The 16,999-nt window shown below is 41.0% G+C and overlaps 1 protein-coding gene across 1 annotated transcript in view; it reads left to right on the forward strand.

The window, feature by feature from the left end:
* Positions 1-16,999, forward strand: part of oxr1a (oxidation resistance 1a) — a 169,768-nt gene that overhangs the window by 15,837 nt on the left and 136,932 nt on the right. Inside the window, exon 2 of the mRNA XM_063487689.1 lies at positions 3,336-3,421. Coding sequence (XP_063343759.1) covers positions 3,405-3,421 — 17 coding nt within the window. The 5' untranslated portion in view covers positions 3,336-3,404. The remainder of the gene's footprint in view (positions 1-3,335; positions 3,422-16,999) is intronic.

The following is a 16,999-nucleotide window of genomic DNA, read 5'->3' on the forward strand; positions in this document are numbered from 1 at the left end:
TAGTTTTCAAGTCCCAGTAGGTTGTCAAAGGATGATTTCAGCTTTTTTCACACTGGCATATTTCCCATTAACATACACTATACTGCCAAAAGTATTCACTTACCCTTACAAATCCTTGAATCCAGGTTTTCCAATCACTTCCACGGTCACAGGTGTCTAAAATCAAGCACCTAGGCATGCAGACTGTTTCTACAAACATGTGAAAGAATGCATTGTTCTCAGGAGCTCAGTGACTTCCAGCGTGATACTGTGATAGGATGCCACCTGTGCAACAAGTCCAGTCGTGAAATTTCCTCACTACTAAATATTCCACTGTCAGCTGTTAGTGGTATTATAACAAAGTGAAAGTGACTGGGAACAACGGCGTAAAGAGCTTCTTGGAATACGTTTTCACGGCTTAGCAGTTGCATTCAAGGCTGTTATAGCTGTAAAGGCTGGGCCGACATCACATTAAACCCTATACATGAAAAGTGGGGTGTCACTCAAAGTCATAAGGCAGTTAAGGCAGACAAGCAAAAGCTTCTCTTGTAACTCTGCTTTCACTGGGTAGCTTCAGCTGTGGCAAGTTGCCATCTTACATAGACCTCAGCCTAACCCAAATTTGTTTATGTGCTTTAGGCAGTGTGTAGGTTTCGTGTGTATCCCTATTATAGCCAACACGGTGCCATTACCTGACATAATGTACTCAGCATCATTTGCTGTTGTACTGGATGTGCCCTTCACTTGCTCCAGTGGTCTAAACAATGGTTGTTGCTTGTTGCTGCTCAGAAAAAAATCACAGGTTTAATAGTGTAGTAGGAATCAGAACAAGATGAAACAGGAAGCGAAGCAGTCGTGGAGATTTTTCCAAAGCTTTGTCAAATATACTTAGCAGTGAACTCTGTCCATACTGTAATTCATACCTTTATGTATCACATCATGGAGAACTTGCAGCGTGCACCATATTACAAGATGTGGGATGTGCACAACCAGTAAAAATGACACTCTGTGCTGTGACGCTGTCATGTTTGGGACATGCAATAAGTGATAACTCCGTTTATACTGTGGTTCCAGCAGCAGGTTGGGGAACTGAGTTCAGCAGGCTTTAACATATCCACTTTGAATCTTTGGGATGGTTACAGATCCTTATCCTTTTTCATGTGAAGCTCTTGAGCCACTTTCTGATGCTGTGGAAGCCCGGTGACAGAATTTACCCTTATCTGAATTACTGTCTGTTTTGCTTGGCTTCTAACAGTGACACTAGTCTCATCCTTCATTTTCTTAATTGCATTATAGAAGTTTACATCATTTGAAAATATTACACTGTCAGAGCAATTAACTGGACGCTGTCTCAAATAATGTTGTTGCAAGCTCGGTCTGCCAGACATGATAATAAGAATCATTTTTACTCGTGGCTTCGTGCCCGTGCTCAGAGCGTCTACAAATCCTGGAAGGAACAAAGTTGGCCGCGGCGCAGCCTTAGATTAGTCACAGACTCGGGTACTTCCACTGTCTCCATGTCACCTGAATGAATTATCAGATGTTTCCAGTGTCACACTACTTTGTTAACCTTTCTGCCTGTTCGCTCAACACCCCGCTGCTCTTCGCCAACGTGTACGACGGAGGAAACACCCTTCAGCTGTTATAAATGAGTCGATGTGCATGTTCGCACATGCCCGCGTGTCTGAGTGATAGAGGGGCGAGAGAGGCCAGATAGGACTGAGGTGGCCCCTTTAATCGCTTCCCTGCTCCTCCCTCCTTTTTTTGCTCATCTCCACTCGTCTCATTACAGACTGCAGAGGGTGAGAACTGAGGCCTGTATAGACCTTGGCATTAATTATTGAACCCTATCTTCATTTACTCCAGATCATCCTCCACAGTTTCTGATGACCTTTACATAAAAGAGCAGAGGCTATATATATATATGTGTGTATATATATATATATATATATATACATATACATACATATATATATATACATATACATACATATATATATATACATATACATACATACATATATATACATATATATATATACATATATATACATATATATATATACATATACATATATATATATATATATACATATACATATACATATATATATATATATATATATATATATATATATATACATATATATATATATATGTATATGTATATATATATATGTATATATGTATATATATATACATATAAGAACAAGCTCTGAGTACAAGATCCATAGAGGCTGGGGTCTATCACACCAGGCGACCCCAGGTGCAGGCTGTGTAAAGATGCCCCTGAGACAATCCAGCACATAACAGCAGGGTGCAAGATGCTAGCAGGCAAGGCATACATGGAACGCCATAGCCAAGTGGCCGGCATAGTGTACAGGAACATCTGTGCCGAGTATAACCTGGAAGTCCCGAGGTCAATATGGGAGATGCCCCCAAGGGTGATGGAGAATGACCGCTCTAAGATCCTGTGGGACTTCCAGATACAGACGGACAAAATGGTGGTGGCTAACCAACCGGACATAGTGGTGGTAGACAAACAGAAGAAGACGGCTGTAGTGATCGATGTAGCGGTTCTGAATGACAGCAACATCAGGAAGAAGGAACACGAGAAGCTGGAGAAATACCAAGGGCTCAGAGAAGAGCTCGAGAGGATGTGGAGGGTGAAGGTAACGGTGGTCCCCGTGGTAATTGGAGCACTAGGTGCGGTGACTCCCAAGCTAGGCGAGTGGCTCCAGCAGATCCCGGGAACAACATCGGAGATCTCTGTCCAGAAGAGCGCAGTCCTGGGAACAGCTAAGATACTGCGCAGGACCCTCAAGCTCCCAGGCCTCTGGTAGAGGACCCGAGCTTGAGGGATAAAACCGCCCGCAGGGGCGAGATGGGTGTTTTTATTTATATATATATATATGTCAAGAAAGATATACAGAGATAGATAATTATAGCCCCCCCCTCCCCTTTTTAATTATACTTTAGTTGTTCCTTGTTGTTCCAGTTGAGATTCAGTGCAAATTAATGCCGTTCTGCTTTAAATGGGTTTTGTTGTGGCGGGGTAAGGCAAATAATTATTAAAGCTGCCATTTGACTCCATGCATTGTCTTTGTCATGTTGGCCCAGTTCTGCTCTGCTTGTTCCCTCCTGCCATGCCCAGTCAATTTGAATCGCTCAGTCGGAGGCCAGCTGATGGAGGCCGCTGAGGTCAGCGTGGCCAAGGCTTTCAGACAACTTGGTGGTGGTGGTGGTGGGGGGGGGGGCTCGACTGCGATGCTGAAAATCTCATCGTTATCTCCTTCTGTCCCCTGCCTCTGTCTTTTTGCTTTGTACTCATGTGTGTGTTTGTGTGCTTCCTGCAGGTTTCAAAGGGCAGCATCAAACCCTGACCTCCCAAAGCCTCTGAGCAGGAGAAAGAAGACTCTGCCAAGATGTTCAGCACCAAAAGGTCGGCACAATGTCACTTTTGATCAATTCTTATTTGGTCATAAAAAACCACACACACGCACACAGGCACACACGCACACACAGGGAAATCTCGGCATTTTAAAATGGTTTCTGCTGATAGTGGCTGACATTTCTGTTCCACTATGATCCACACATGACTTTGACGTGAAGAAAGGTAATGGTTGATTTCAGGTCAAAAATCACCAAAAAAAATATTTTTATTTTTTTGTCTGTTGCAGTCTCTCATCTTGGATACAGTATCTGAGCTCATATTCATATAGTTTGTATTTCCACTTAACAACTCTATGCTGATAGTGTAAACAGCCTCAGCGGGAAATTTAGAAAGCCCAGTTTACAGTAGCCCTCGGTTGTGTGTACATTTTGTATTTTTAATGTGGCGTGTGGTAGTGTACGGTCTGCATAAATCATTTATCGCTCTGGCTTTTTCTTGATGTTGAATGGGAGGTAGAAGTGGTCACCTTGCTAAGCTATTATGTAAAATGGTTTAGGTGTCATGAAGCAGAATGCTTTTGGTTCTTTCTCTTAATGTTTCAATCCCGTGTGTTACGCTTCACAGCTCCGGGTTGGTTTACGTTTCTCTCGTGTTGGGTTGATTACTCACAGCAGCTCATTCAGTCTCCCTCTGAAAGTGCTAATTAATTCCCTTTGAATAATTAATCCCAGGATTTCTAATAGTGCATTTTCAATCGATAAGGTTGTAATGTGCAGGCTTGCTTTCAGAGCTTGCAGCTCAATAACCAAGGGAGGTCTTGTGGAGAAATGGCTGCCCCCATGAATGTAGTTTTTCAACAGGAAGCGTATCAGTGTACGACGAAATATCCATGTGGAAAGCCTTTTTCTAGAACAAAAGTCAAAGAATTTAATGAGTGAGATGTTTTAAACACAGGACTATTTCATATCTGTCAAAGGGTGTGGCGTCCTTTTGTTCCTAACACATTACACACTCCATATCAGTATAGATATCCAGCAGGATTTTTTTTATCCCATTAAGCTATGATTTGTTTACAGTTTCCCTCAAATGTTCCTTAAATTTTTTTGAGCAGTGTATATAACAAGAGGTTTTTTTTATCCCATCCATAGTAAAAAAAAAAAAAAACTCCCAAGAATATCACGTAAAAATAAATAAACTGATACTGAATAAAAATAATCTGAAAAGAAAAAAAAGGAAAACTATTTAATAAAATTATCCAAGAGTGCTTCAGTTCAGAGAGGTTCATTAAGGTTTAGTTCAGCAGTTCCCAACCACCGGGCCGCGAGAGTTGAGGCTCGGGTGTGAAATTTATGGTTTTCAAGGTTTTTATCGTTATTTTTTTTTGTCGTTTTTATAATTAACTCGGTTGCCTGGGTCTTTTCCCGTGTGTTATGAATAAATCTTCTTTTTTTGGTACCCTTACTGGTTTGATTTTGTTGTATTTATCCGTGACACCCTAAAGGCTGGTCTGTGAAAATATTGTCGGGCATAAACCGGTCTGTGGCGCAAAAAAGGTTGGGGACCGCTGGTTTAGTTCAATAAACTGGTCAGGATTGATCAGCTATAACAGCTCTGAAAAAGGTTTTCATCTGCGAACTCTGGTTTTGACTTGCATACTACACACAGACCCACTGGTCCCATATGGGAATTAATACTAGTGGCAACAAACCCTGAGATTAGAGATTTGGTCATCGTTTTCTTCTGAAGTCTCGACTTGAACTGAAAAAGAAAAGTTGCCAGTGGCCTGGTAAAATATTGATTACTGCAACATTTTGATTGTCACACTTTGAAATGTAAATTACCAAGATTTTTGGGGGGGGCAATGTGTCAGCACGAACGAATGTATTTACAGTGTAAACTTTTTGTTGAGAAGTAAGAAGGCTGTTAGGATAGGATAATGTGTTGGGCGCTGTCACGTCCACGTGTCTCCTTACACTGTGTCTGATCTTCACGCTGTGATTGAGAGGATGATTAAACCAAACCGGCCCTCCATCTTTTGGGAGCTGTGTCAGCACAGTAGATGACACGGGTATGCTCGGAATAGCTGTAAAAAAAGATGCCATCTTGAAATTCAAACACTAGAAGATCTCATTCACTTTTTTGCTGAATACGAAACAAAGCATTTTTCCTCGGCTAAACTGCTGAACGAGATGTAAAGTGGTTCCTGTGTGCCTGTCAGAGATCCCTGAACGCTTTTGTGGCTTTACTCGTGTGTGTTTTAATAATGGTTTTCTCCTTTTTTTTCTTTCACTGAGTCATTTCCAACAGCTGTAATTAAAAAGTTGGCATGCCTGTAAAATGCTTTTATTAAACTCTAATCGCACAATCATGTTAAAATAGCCGATTACCTTCGATTTTGATGGAGTTAAAAGTGTGCACCAGGCAGAGCTGTAAATCCTGAGCGCTTGTGATGGTGTCTTTGCTCAGTGCTCCCTTCTCTGTTTCATTGTTGTAGATAAGCTGAGAGTGCAAAATATCCACAGCTTGATTGTTTGTGTTTACATATGCTCATTAAAATGCAACTGGAGCGCCGTTAATCTGAGTCTTTCATTCTGGATGGGAACGTTTATGAAGCGACGCACCACAGTTATGAATTTGGGTTACTTATTTAAAATCTGTCATGGTACAAATGCTTCATGGAGCTCCATAAAGAGAAGAGCTGCACCTCCTTTGACTTTTCATTACATTTTCTTGGTGGAGACGCATGGATATGGCACTCAAACCTCATTTCCTTTTTGGGCAAACTGAACCGGCAGCGAAATCTGTAGCTGTTAGGAACATGTAGCTTACAACAACAACAAAAAAATCTTAATCAAAGTTATTGTTGTCCGTGTGTCATTCAGCATATTTCTGTCTCTAAGTTTAATGAATCCAGCTAGCTAGTTAAGTTATATGGAAACTGCCTTATCAGTTTCCTGCTTGCAGCTTTGATCCATTGATTGCTGATTGGTTTATCATCAATATCTGGGACACCACATCTGTGTGGATATCTGAACAAATCAGAGAGATGCATGGCTAGAGCTTGCATTACTTCTAACAAACAGCCAGTCTGCTTCCTGATTTAGTTCAGAAGGGCAAGTGAGGGATCACCAAACTGAAACAAATCCAGTTGGATTTGTTTCAGTTTACACACATCCAAAGAATGTGTATATAAGTCAGCTGTACATCACTTTGCTGTCTGGGTTATAGTAATTTCTGTCTTTCACAGAACCTGGAGACAACGTAATGGCTAACTAATTGGTAGTTGACTGATTGTCCAATTGGTGCTTAAAAGCAGTGTCAGGAAATATGTTTTATGGGCGGAAGGCACAATGGCCGTGTACTAGTAGTGTATTTGTAATTGTTTAACGCAAACAGAAGCGTCCTTTGCCTGGTTTTGTCCGGTTTAAAACAAAATAATGCAATTCTGTATTATTAATCCGCAGCATCCCTCCCATGATTGCTTTCGTCGAAAATGGTGTGTGCAGCCTCGGGGCATAGCTGCATGCACTGTGCATACAATATATTGGCAGTCATCAGTTGTTGTACAGACTATGGCCAGTTGGAAAGTTTTGCATATCAATGAATCCTGTTTAAAAAAAAAAAGTGAATACACGTCAGTTTTCTGTTATGATCATTTCAGAGCTTCAGAATAAGTACAACCTTTTTTGTAGCAACCTTTGCACAGAAGTCTTAAGTTTCGTACTTTGTCTATTTTTGTCTTTTCTCCAAGCAAAAAAGGTTTCATGCATGACTCCTGCCTGCAGTTAGTAGAACCAGTGTAGGTGGAAAAGGGTTTTTGCTACCATGTTTCTGGCTTTTTTTGAATTATTTATTTTAAGATGCCTCATCTTTGTAACTTTTCACATCTAAATATCATCAGTAGGGATGCACACACTCGAAAGGTAACAATAAAATTAGGCTTCTGCTCTCACACTTGCCCGCATATTAATAACAAACATTTATTTATGTGAATCATGTGAATCTGTTTGCAGTACATTCTCTTAAAAACAGCAGAGCCTTAGCTTGATCCCAGGATTTCCAGTCGGAGTCACTTAGTATTATTATCCCGGGCTGTGGAGGTGTTGACTGTCACAAAGTCCGCCCTTGGTTGTCAGTCATGTCAGGTCATCATTTCAAGCTGCCTTCCAGTTTTCTTTTCAGAAACTGCCGGGATAGGAACAGGAAATAAGTGTCAGTGCTGGTGGTAGCTCACACAGAGATCTCGGAGAGACAACATGACACAACCGGACCTCTAATTGCTTTCAGTGGGAGCTGCAATGAAATTACCCCAGTGTGAGTTGGACTGGTTAAAGGCAAAATGGCTAACCTGAAGAGATATTTGCCAAATCTGTCCACACATTTCCCAGAAGTTAAAGAATGAATACAGCGCTGTGGTTTGGTTGGGAAGTGTGCTAAATATACTGTGTGGGACGTCACGTTACGGTGACACATCGTGGAAAGATGCTTGCCTGGGTGGCACTGTCACTCGGTGACTCATGACAAACAATTCCAAACAATAAAGAAAGTAAACACCTTTATTATTACCTGCCACACCACACACTCTCTCATTATATGCACAGTTTGCCCTTGACAAACTTTTGTATAGTGATGACAGGACACATCTGAACCTCTATCCTCATTCAAGTATATATATAAAGCATGCCTCATTCATGCCTCGTCATGTTAGTTAAGCTTGTAATGACTTACTGGCAATGATTTACTTAACCAGATGTCTCAGCTGACATTGACCCCCTGATGAATCTTGACCTTTATAAGGAGAAATTGTCGGCTGATTGTAGGTAGCTCCGAACTTTTGATCGACATAAGTAATCAAGTGCAAGCTCCTTTTAAGTATGCAGGGGAAGAAAATGGTGAGGGAAGTAGAGTGCATGCAGGCATGTGTTAACCCCCCATAAAGGCCTGCTGATCCAATCATGATTTACAGGCTGCCACCCTGATGCTGCACACTGACGCTCCTTTGACTGACCTTGAAAAATGTTGCAACAGTGTGTCTGTGAGTCACTCATTCAGAGGCATCGTCTATGTTTTGCTTTGAGGACTCGGTAATGTAATCTACATCAGGTTGGCCTGTACGTGATTGATTGACTTGAATACTAAGTGAGTTTGTGTATTTAATTATACTGTAACCTGGCCAGTGGAAAATAGTGTTTTATAAATGGCTTGAAGCTGTCCATTATAATCAAATCACAGGACGCCACAGTGGTTCCAGTCAGCATTTTAACTCTCTTTGTACAGCTGTGCAGTGAGCAAAACATTGTTTCTACTTTGTTCTGTAGTCTTTTGCTTTTTAACACAAATTTTAATTTGTTAATCTTATCTTAGTAGTTGTAATCATGATCCTTTTCACCTAATATAAAACTGTACTCACAGCTTTGAAGTCAGACTGGAGGAAAAACAAGAATGGTCAGACAGTAACAAAACCAGTAGATAAGCCTTTAGGTTGGCCAGATGACAAAGAAAAGAAATCTTACATCACCAAAGATCAGTATAGGCTCCTGTTTCACCTTTGAAGGCTCCCAGTAGCATGAAATAGGGCTGTGCGATATGACCAAAATCTCATATCCCGATAAAAGACATCTATCGTCCCGATAACGATATAAATCACAAAAATTTAACATTTTCTGTAAATTCTGTGAATCTCGGGCAGCTCGACTTGCGTGAAGTGTTTCCAGCTGGGCGTCGTGTACCTGGAGTCGAGTGTTTTAACCGATGCATGAAACGATACATTTTTAGACATAAGTTGTAACGGCCGCCGTTTTCGGGGGAAAGCCTGTTCTAACGTTTGAGTCAAAGGTTTATTTTTTAGCACCTGGCGGCTCTTTTTTGCTTCTCATCCGTAAACACTCTGCATACTCTTTCACATGATTCAGTTTATTTTGAAAATTCTCAACAGGATCTTGAGCTTTATTGTGAAAGGTTTACGTGGAAAATAAACAAGTGGACACGCGATGGTTTTACCGTCGTTGTTGCTAACGACAACGCATAAAAACAGTCGGTTGTCCGTCCGTAGTGTGGTTATCTTAAATATAAGAGAAAGAGAGAACTTTAAGAAATTAATATAGCCACTACAGTGACCATCAAAACGATGAAAAAATATTGCCGTAAACAGTTTATTTTGCGACACCACGAAACAAACGATAGAGTAAAATGAAACGATAGACGTTTTTATATCGTCATCCGATATATATCGTTATGTCAAACAGCCCTAGCATGAAATACCGTTCATTCCACATCAGCTTAAAACCTTTCTTTTTGATAAAGCTTATAGTTAAGGCTGGATCAGGTGACATTGAACCCACTTCGTTACGTTGCAATAGGCCAAAGCTGCATGAGTGCTTCCTTTTTCACTCACTACGTGTTTATACACCACTCTGCATTTAACCATCAGTTATTATTCATCTCTGGCTCCACAGTGTGTCTTTGTCCTGTCTGAGCCTGATTCTGCTGGAGGTTTCTTTCTTCCCACTGTCGGCATGTGCTTGCTTATAGCAGGTCGTCTATATATATTATGTGCTATATAACTAAAATTGAATAGCAGTTGATTCGAATAGATGTACAACACTGCTTCCCTTTGCAATGAGAGATTATTGCCAAAGCTACATCCAGAATTACTCCTTATATCTACAGTGTAGCACACTATAGTTACTGTCTACCACACTTTTTTTGCCTGTGAATTGGAAATTTATGTACCTCCAGAGAGCCTTTAAAAATTTCTCTCATGAAGTGAAAAAGTCAAACCCATTAATTTGCCTTTGGTAACTAAATGTCACTTTTTGGAAAATTACAGTCTTGCGACAGTGCAACTGTCAGCGATGGTGATTAGTGTTAGAGAGAAGCAGAGAGTGAGCAATCATGTGACCACTGTAGTTTATAGCGCACAACTGATTTTCTGAGCACAGCATTACACTGTGTCATGGTGATAGAAACATTTAACTGGTGATATGAGGTTCACTCGCAAACAAAGTTTAATTAGTACAGTGGGCATAACGACTTTTTTTTGTCAGTATTGTGACCCATATAACCAGGTATATAGTCACAATGCAACACACAGATTCTGTGATGTAAATAAAGATTCTTCGCTGGTGCAGCCGCGTTGGCGGTTAATGGCAAAAAATTTCATCTGTTAAGGAAAAATCAAATCAAAGGTAGCTGTCAGGTTTTTGATGTCAGCCTCTAATTGATAAAAGACAAGCGTTTCTCTCAAGACTTGCCATTTAGCTCTGATGTCGAGCCATCAAACAGGGCGTAATCCATCTTAGAAGAGGCTCAGACAGATGTAAAGCTCAGAAGATCAGAATGCAGTGCAGACGTGTTGCCTTTTAAGTGACAGTCAATAAACCTCAAACTTGGTATGAACTCTCACGGTAATGAAGTGCACTCTAGTGACACTAAAAACACTGCATCTGCTATGCAAGTCTGTGAGAACACTGTGGATACAATCAGCGTTTTGTCCGGAGACGCCCCAGTTAGCCTTTACCTGCACTGCTTAGTCGGAGAGTGCCGATGGCAGCAGCATTTTGATCAGGGAGCTTCCGATGCAGCAGATCGTGGACATAGGAAGTGACAGCATCAGTAATAGAGACTGAGGACTACTAAACTCTGCAGCAAAGTGATGAGGAGTTGGATTTCTGCTGACACAGGGAAGAGGGTTGGATCAAATGTCAAGGAACGCATTAATTCTCCTGTTTTTTCTTTTTTGTTTTTTTCCCCCCGTGGGCCTGCACAAAGTAAGACTGCATGAATATGAAGGAAAAAGGTCCTGTCTGTGTGTGTGTGTGTGGGTGTGTGTGTGTGTGTTAGTGTGCCACTGAATGTGCCCCACAAACTATCTACATGTTCTCAGATATGCTAAATGTCACAGAAAGCGCGTCTGTACATTATCAGGAGTTAAACTGTATTATCATCTTTTCATTAACTGATGATATTAAATGTCACTCAGTGTTATCTTCCACATCGCCTTGTCTGCACAACTCACTTTCTCTGTATAATGAGAGCTTTGTTCAGCCTAACTTCTCTTATTGACTGAAGCCAGCGGTCGATTTAACCATCGATTTTACATGCAATTTGAAGAGAGTTTGTTGCATTCTGTCTGCAGATGAATTTGGTCAAGTGATGGTCGATAATCAGTGGCCAGAGATCAAGTCGCATCCCTTCTCACGTGCTGAGCATTACGGCCGCCGGACTGGATCACAGTCTGTCAGGCTTGACGACAACATGGCGCTTTCTGTCGTGCTTGAAGGTTAGAGCTTACTGAGCGTCGCCTATTAAAATCCCAGCCTCGTGTGTTGCACCACACAGCTGCCATGACGAGGGCAGATGTACATTGTGGTTGTCTAAAACACATGGCCTTGGTCCCTTTTGGAGTGCACTCTATTAGTCTGAAAACTGATTGTGTCCTCCTGCTTTAGACACTATTAGGCTTAGATTGGTGTTCTTTGAGTTCAAATAGCTAAAGTGGCTGTGGCCTTTTCTAGACTATTATTTAGAGGAATGGTGACCTTATTAAAGAGTACAGCTAAGTATAATTTGGGTTTTCATCAGATGTGTGCTTTAGTGTTGTGTGGAGAAAGGCTGTAAAGTTGTTGTAGTACATGTGCATGCAGAACAAAAAAAAAAAACCAAAACAAGAAAAAATATGATTTATTTGGCAGCTCAATTGCAGTTACTCAAACATCAACCTTAAAGTTGATGTAAATCATTTTTGAGAGGAATTAAATTGAAGCAAATAATGTTGTCCTCATAAATATACATTTAATATTGTGTAATTATGTCTACCGACAAATTTATGTATGCTAATGAACTTAATGAATTAAAAATACATGTGAGCGGTTTCCAGTTTGTGGAATTTGTCATCTTGCCCCACCATCTTTAATGCAGTGGCTGAGATGAACATCGCCGTTCCGCCTAATTGAATTTTATGTATATGGTCCTATACATAGCACACCAAAAGTGCAGGAAAAGAGAACTTAGAGATGTTTGTTTGCCATGGAGGCAAATTTAATTTGTGTCTGCAACTTTTAACTCAAGATAAGAAGGATCATACCTATGTTTCATCATCTGCAAAGGGGTCCCCTTCACCAAGGAAGGGAAAACACAAAGAAGACAATGCAATTAATGCTGTAACTCTTACTCCTCACCTCAAGTTGTATTTCCTTAACTGAAGCCAGGGCTCCAATACACAAACATGTGCATAAATTCTGATATTGTCTTAGAAATGCCAACTTCCTGTCTCTGGACAGCTGGTTGAACCACAACAACAGCTGGTTATAAGCTAACATTATGCCAATTTTAGGCTCGAGTGTCCTAAAGATCACATTTCCCTCTGATAACCAGTGTGATTACGTTAAGAGGTTTTTCTAAGTCCAGAAATGTTACATGGATTTCAAAGAAAGTTCCACTAATTCTGGCTAACAGTGGCTAACAGCTGCTAACAGCAGCAAAAACAGCAGTGCTTACATACAGAAAAGTTCAGGATATCCTCAGCCACTCACCTCTGTATTGTTGTCATTGAACAGTTTCACTGACTCATTGATTTGCATCATACTGATTCCATCAAGTTTTACAGAGTAAACAGATCTGGTCACATATTGACAGCTGAGGTAAACAGTACTGACAGCCCACCCTCACTACAGATGAATGACAGCCAGAGTAGTCTGTCATACAGCATCCACTGTAACTACGATTAAGAGAGGTAAGAAAACAGATTTTACTTGATTGTGTCTAGTGGTGAGATTTTACACACTGTACCTTTAATTTCCACCCGCCATGAATTACGATCAAATTTAGATAAAGCAGAGATATTGCTTTAAAAAAAATAATAATAAAAATTCATACTACATAAGCCACCATGTGACTATGGCTACCACCGACTAAAAGACCACCCTTCTGGCAACACAACTAATGGTTAGGCTCGTTATGCGACTAAGCATAACATGCTCATAGAGCTGGAGTTGTGTCAAGTCACTTGAGTTGTTTTTGTAGCTGATATCTGTACCTAATGTTCCCAAAGAACATTTCAAACACCCGTTTAAGATAATGTACTTATAAGCCTGATCAACAATGGCAACAATTCTACTTCAAACTTTTTTTAAATGTAGTGTTATAAACATGATCTTATTATGTATGCAATTTCATGGTGCATATTCACCACTTGGCATAGAGAAATTTGCCACACAAATTAACAAAACAGTTACTGCGACATATTAGTGTGAGTAATTGTCTCAGCCTGGCCACACTTTTATAAACTGTGGCTGCATGAGGAACCCATGAAGGAAGCTCTTGGTGCATGTGCATTAGAGAGAATGTAAGACCTGCTGGTTGAACTGGCGTACTTCCTGTTTGCTTTACACACATGAGCAGGATCATAAAGAAAAGTCATAACGCAGCTTTAGACGCTCCAAATGCTACTGAACTCGTAAAAGGGTCACTGAATCAAAGAGGGATGCCTTTTCCATTACATTTAGTCATCTGAGCCTTTGTCAATATGAAGATATTAAGTGCAGCTTTTAACATTAATTATAGTTTTTAAGTCTGAAAATGTGGAAAGTGCATTCCATCGAGCCCAGAAATGTCAAGTCCAAACCCCTGAGATATTAGACAAGTCGCTGCTCTCTTTGGTGCCTTTTTGTATTGCTGTGTCTCGCTGTCAGCTGTGTAAACCGGGCTAACGTGTCAGAAATTCAGGGCTTTTATTGATGCTTTTTCAGGATGAATTCAGTCTATATATCACTGGAGGCTAGCGGTGCATCTATTCATAACATGTCTGTTACCCAGCGTTCTCGGGCAGTAATCAACATGAGTGTTAGAAATTAGATGTAGCACCATCCAAAACAATTCACCTCACTTCATAAAGCTTCACATCAACACTCAGAAACATCCTAAAGGTCATTGTTTTTAGGATCTGACGTGTTTTGTTGTGTTTTTTTTCTCTCGGAGGCACACAGTGTGGTATTTGTTCCATTCTCCTCCTCCACCTCGCCTCAGTTTTCCACCCCAACACTTGTCAGTCATTTTGATGTACTGTCTGCTGTCTACCTCTAGCTCGGGGCTATTAATCGACAAAAAAAAGAAAGAAAAGAAAACAGAGATGTTCAGTGTATTTCTTTTTGTTTTTAACATGTACACTCGGTCACGTGTTCCTCCTTGCTGCTTTATCTTGTTGTTGTTGTGACCTTTCTGTGCTTGACAGCTGGAACAACAGCAAACACGCATATAGACGCATGACTTATGATATAAAACATGACCTGATATTTAAATACGGGAGTCGGTGCATTTTTTAGCTTTGAGAGAAGGAAGAAACTGCTTCATCCACAGGACTCCTAATCAGTCAAAACGTATTGCCTCACATATCAGATCAATGTACGGAGGTCGAATGTCACCTAGTGAAATTGGTGAAAGTGAGCCTCCGGGCCATGGGCACCAGCTAATGAAATTTTGATGCAGCTTTATTTAGAACTATTTTAGAGGATTACATTCCAGGCTCCATTTCCAACTTCAAAGATGAGCTTTCACCACCGCTGGGGGTAGTGAGCCTAACGTCACCACTTCTTGCGATAGGAAAGTTCCGCACAGTTTTGTGCTCGAGTCCCCCACCCATCTTCTGTCATTCAGAAGGCTTTCAAGTGATCACTTCTAATCTGACTCATTTTAGTTTTCACTCATTTCCCGCTTTGCTTTGTTAATCCATGAAGTGGGATGCGCAGCGGACTTGTGTGTGGCTCTCTCGATTAGATTAGATTAGTGCTTTCATCACTCAGGGCCAGATGAGCGAGAGACAGGCAGAGACAGAGAGGGATGGAGTGACTGGAGTGGTGGTGGGTTTTAAAGAACTGCCAGCTATGCCACAGAATAAACACTTCACTATGTACAATGTGTATATTTGATGCTGATGATTCTGCTAATATGCAGTAATGTCCCAGAACTAATGTAACTGGTTGTATTTTTTGGTTGTCTTAGTGTGCTGGGTGTGTATAGATAGAAGCTCTGTTGACTCAAGTCTGCCACATCTGATCTCTCTGTTGGTTTACAAGTCACCCCAGGTGGCACATTTTCTGGAAGAGGAAGGCAGGGCATTGATATAAATAAATATGATAGCAATCATTTGGAGACCACACAGTCACCAACTTGTTTTCTTCAAATTCGAAGTGGAGTTATCAGCTAATGCTAGCTAGCTTGATTAACAAGGTGTATCAATGATACCTGCAAACTGGAGCTTTTTTCTTCCTTCGACTGGTCCCTTTTGGGGTCACCACAGCCAATCATCTGCCTCCACCTCACCCTATTCCTTACAGCCTTCTTTCCCACACCAACCCTCTGCATGTCCTCCATCATTACATCCATGAACTTTCTCTTCGATCTTCCTTTTTTCTTTCTGCCTGGCAGCTTCTTTTTCAGCAACCTGTGTTCACAACGTACGGGACTGTTGTTAACATCTTGGTGTAGAAATCCCAGCACACCTCCGGGGGCAGCTAAAGGGGGACCAACACGATATTACGCAGATGGTCATAATGTTATGTCTGATCAGTGTATGTTGTAGTGCAGTGTAAGTAAACTACACCAACAATGGCTTTTGTAGTGCTGTTACACTAAAGTTGAAGTAATAAGATAAAAACTGTACAGAGTACTTCATATTTTCTCATTTTAAACAAGTCATGGGAAAGTACCTGCAATATAGTCTCTCTTAGTTGAATATACTTGAACACAAGTCTCATTTACTTGTTAAAATCAAGCAAACTTAAAAAAAGGGTGCTTGGATGCTGTATTAGTTTGGGCCCAGTGTTGTGTCCATTTGCTTATAATTGTAATACTTGATAAAAAAAAACTCATGGTGGCTGAAAGTGCTGAGGAGGAGCGATATCTCTGCTACAGCGGTAGTTTAAAATGAGTGACTGCAGCCAACGTCATACACCTTCCTTACTTCTCTTGACGATTTCTTCCTTTTCCCCCCTTCTTTCTCTCTTTACCTCCTTGGTGGATGGATAGCTTGCAGCTTAGCTGGGTGCAGCAACTGGCGCCCGAGGAGATCGCTGACCTGGGGTGAATGCCTAAGAAGAGTCAAATTAACGTTTTATTCCATTACTCACATCGAAACACCAGCAGCGACAGCAGTTCTCAATGTCATCCAGAGGGTAAATGCTACTTAATCGGGTGGGGGGGGCAAAAATGTGCATAGCCACATCCCTGTGCAGCACGGCCGTACAAATTTACATATGGAGGTTGTTTTTTTTTTCCGTTACTATTAGAATTTTTTGTGATGTGTACAGCAGCTCTCCCCTCCTGTCTTTATCTCTGAGGGTGCACTATTATGTCACACAGACAGGCCGGGCCAGCGGTAGCCAGCGAGCAGCAGAGAGAGCACCTCTGGGTGGTTGGATGTGTTTTGTTGAGCACGGTAATTCAGTCTCCCTCTGCTTCAAAGAGACAATGCTTCTGTAACCGTGCAGCCTTTTTCTGTCTAGGCTTTTATCCTTGTGGCCCATATTACTCCATATCTTATATAAGGACAGATTATAGGAAATAAATAAATAAGACAAAACACTCGTCCAGACAAAAGGGCTTCAAACAGCCAGCAGTTTGGAGCCAGAT

The sequence above is a fragment of the Pelmatolapia mariae genome, linkage group LG10_11 (genome assembly GCF_036321145.2).
Source record: "Pelmatolapia mariae isolate MD_Pm_ZW linkage group LG10_11, Pm_UMD_F_2, whole genome shotgun sequence".
Classification (NCBI taxonomy): domain Eukaryota; kingdom Metazoa; phylum Chordata; class Actinopteri; order Cichliformes; family Cichlidae; genus Pelmatolapia; species Pelmatolapia mariae.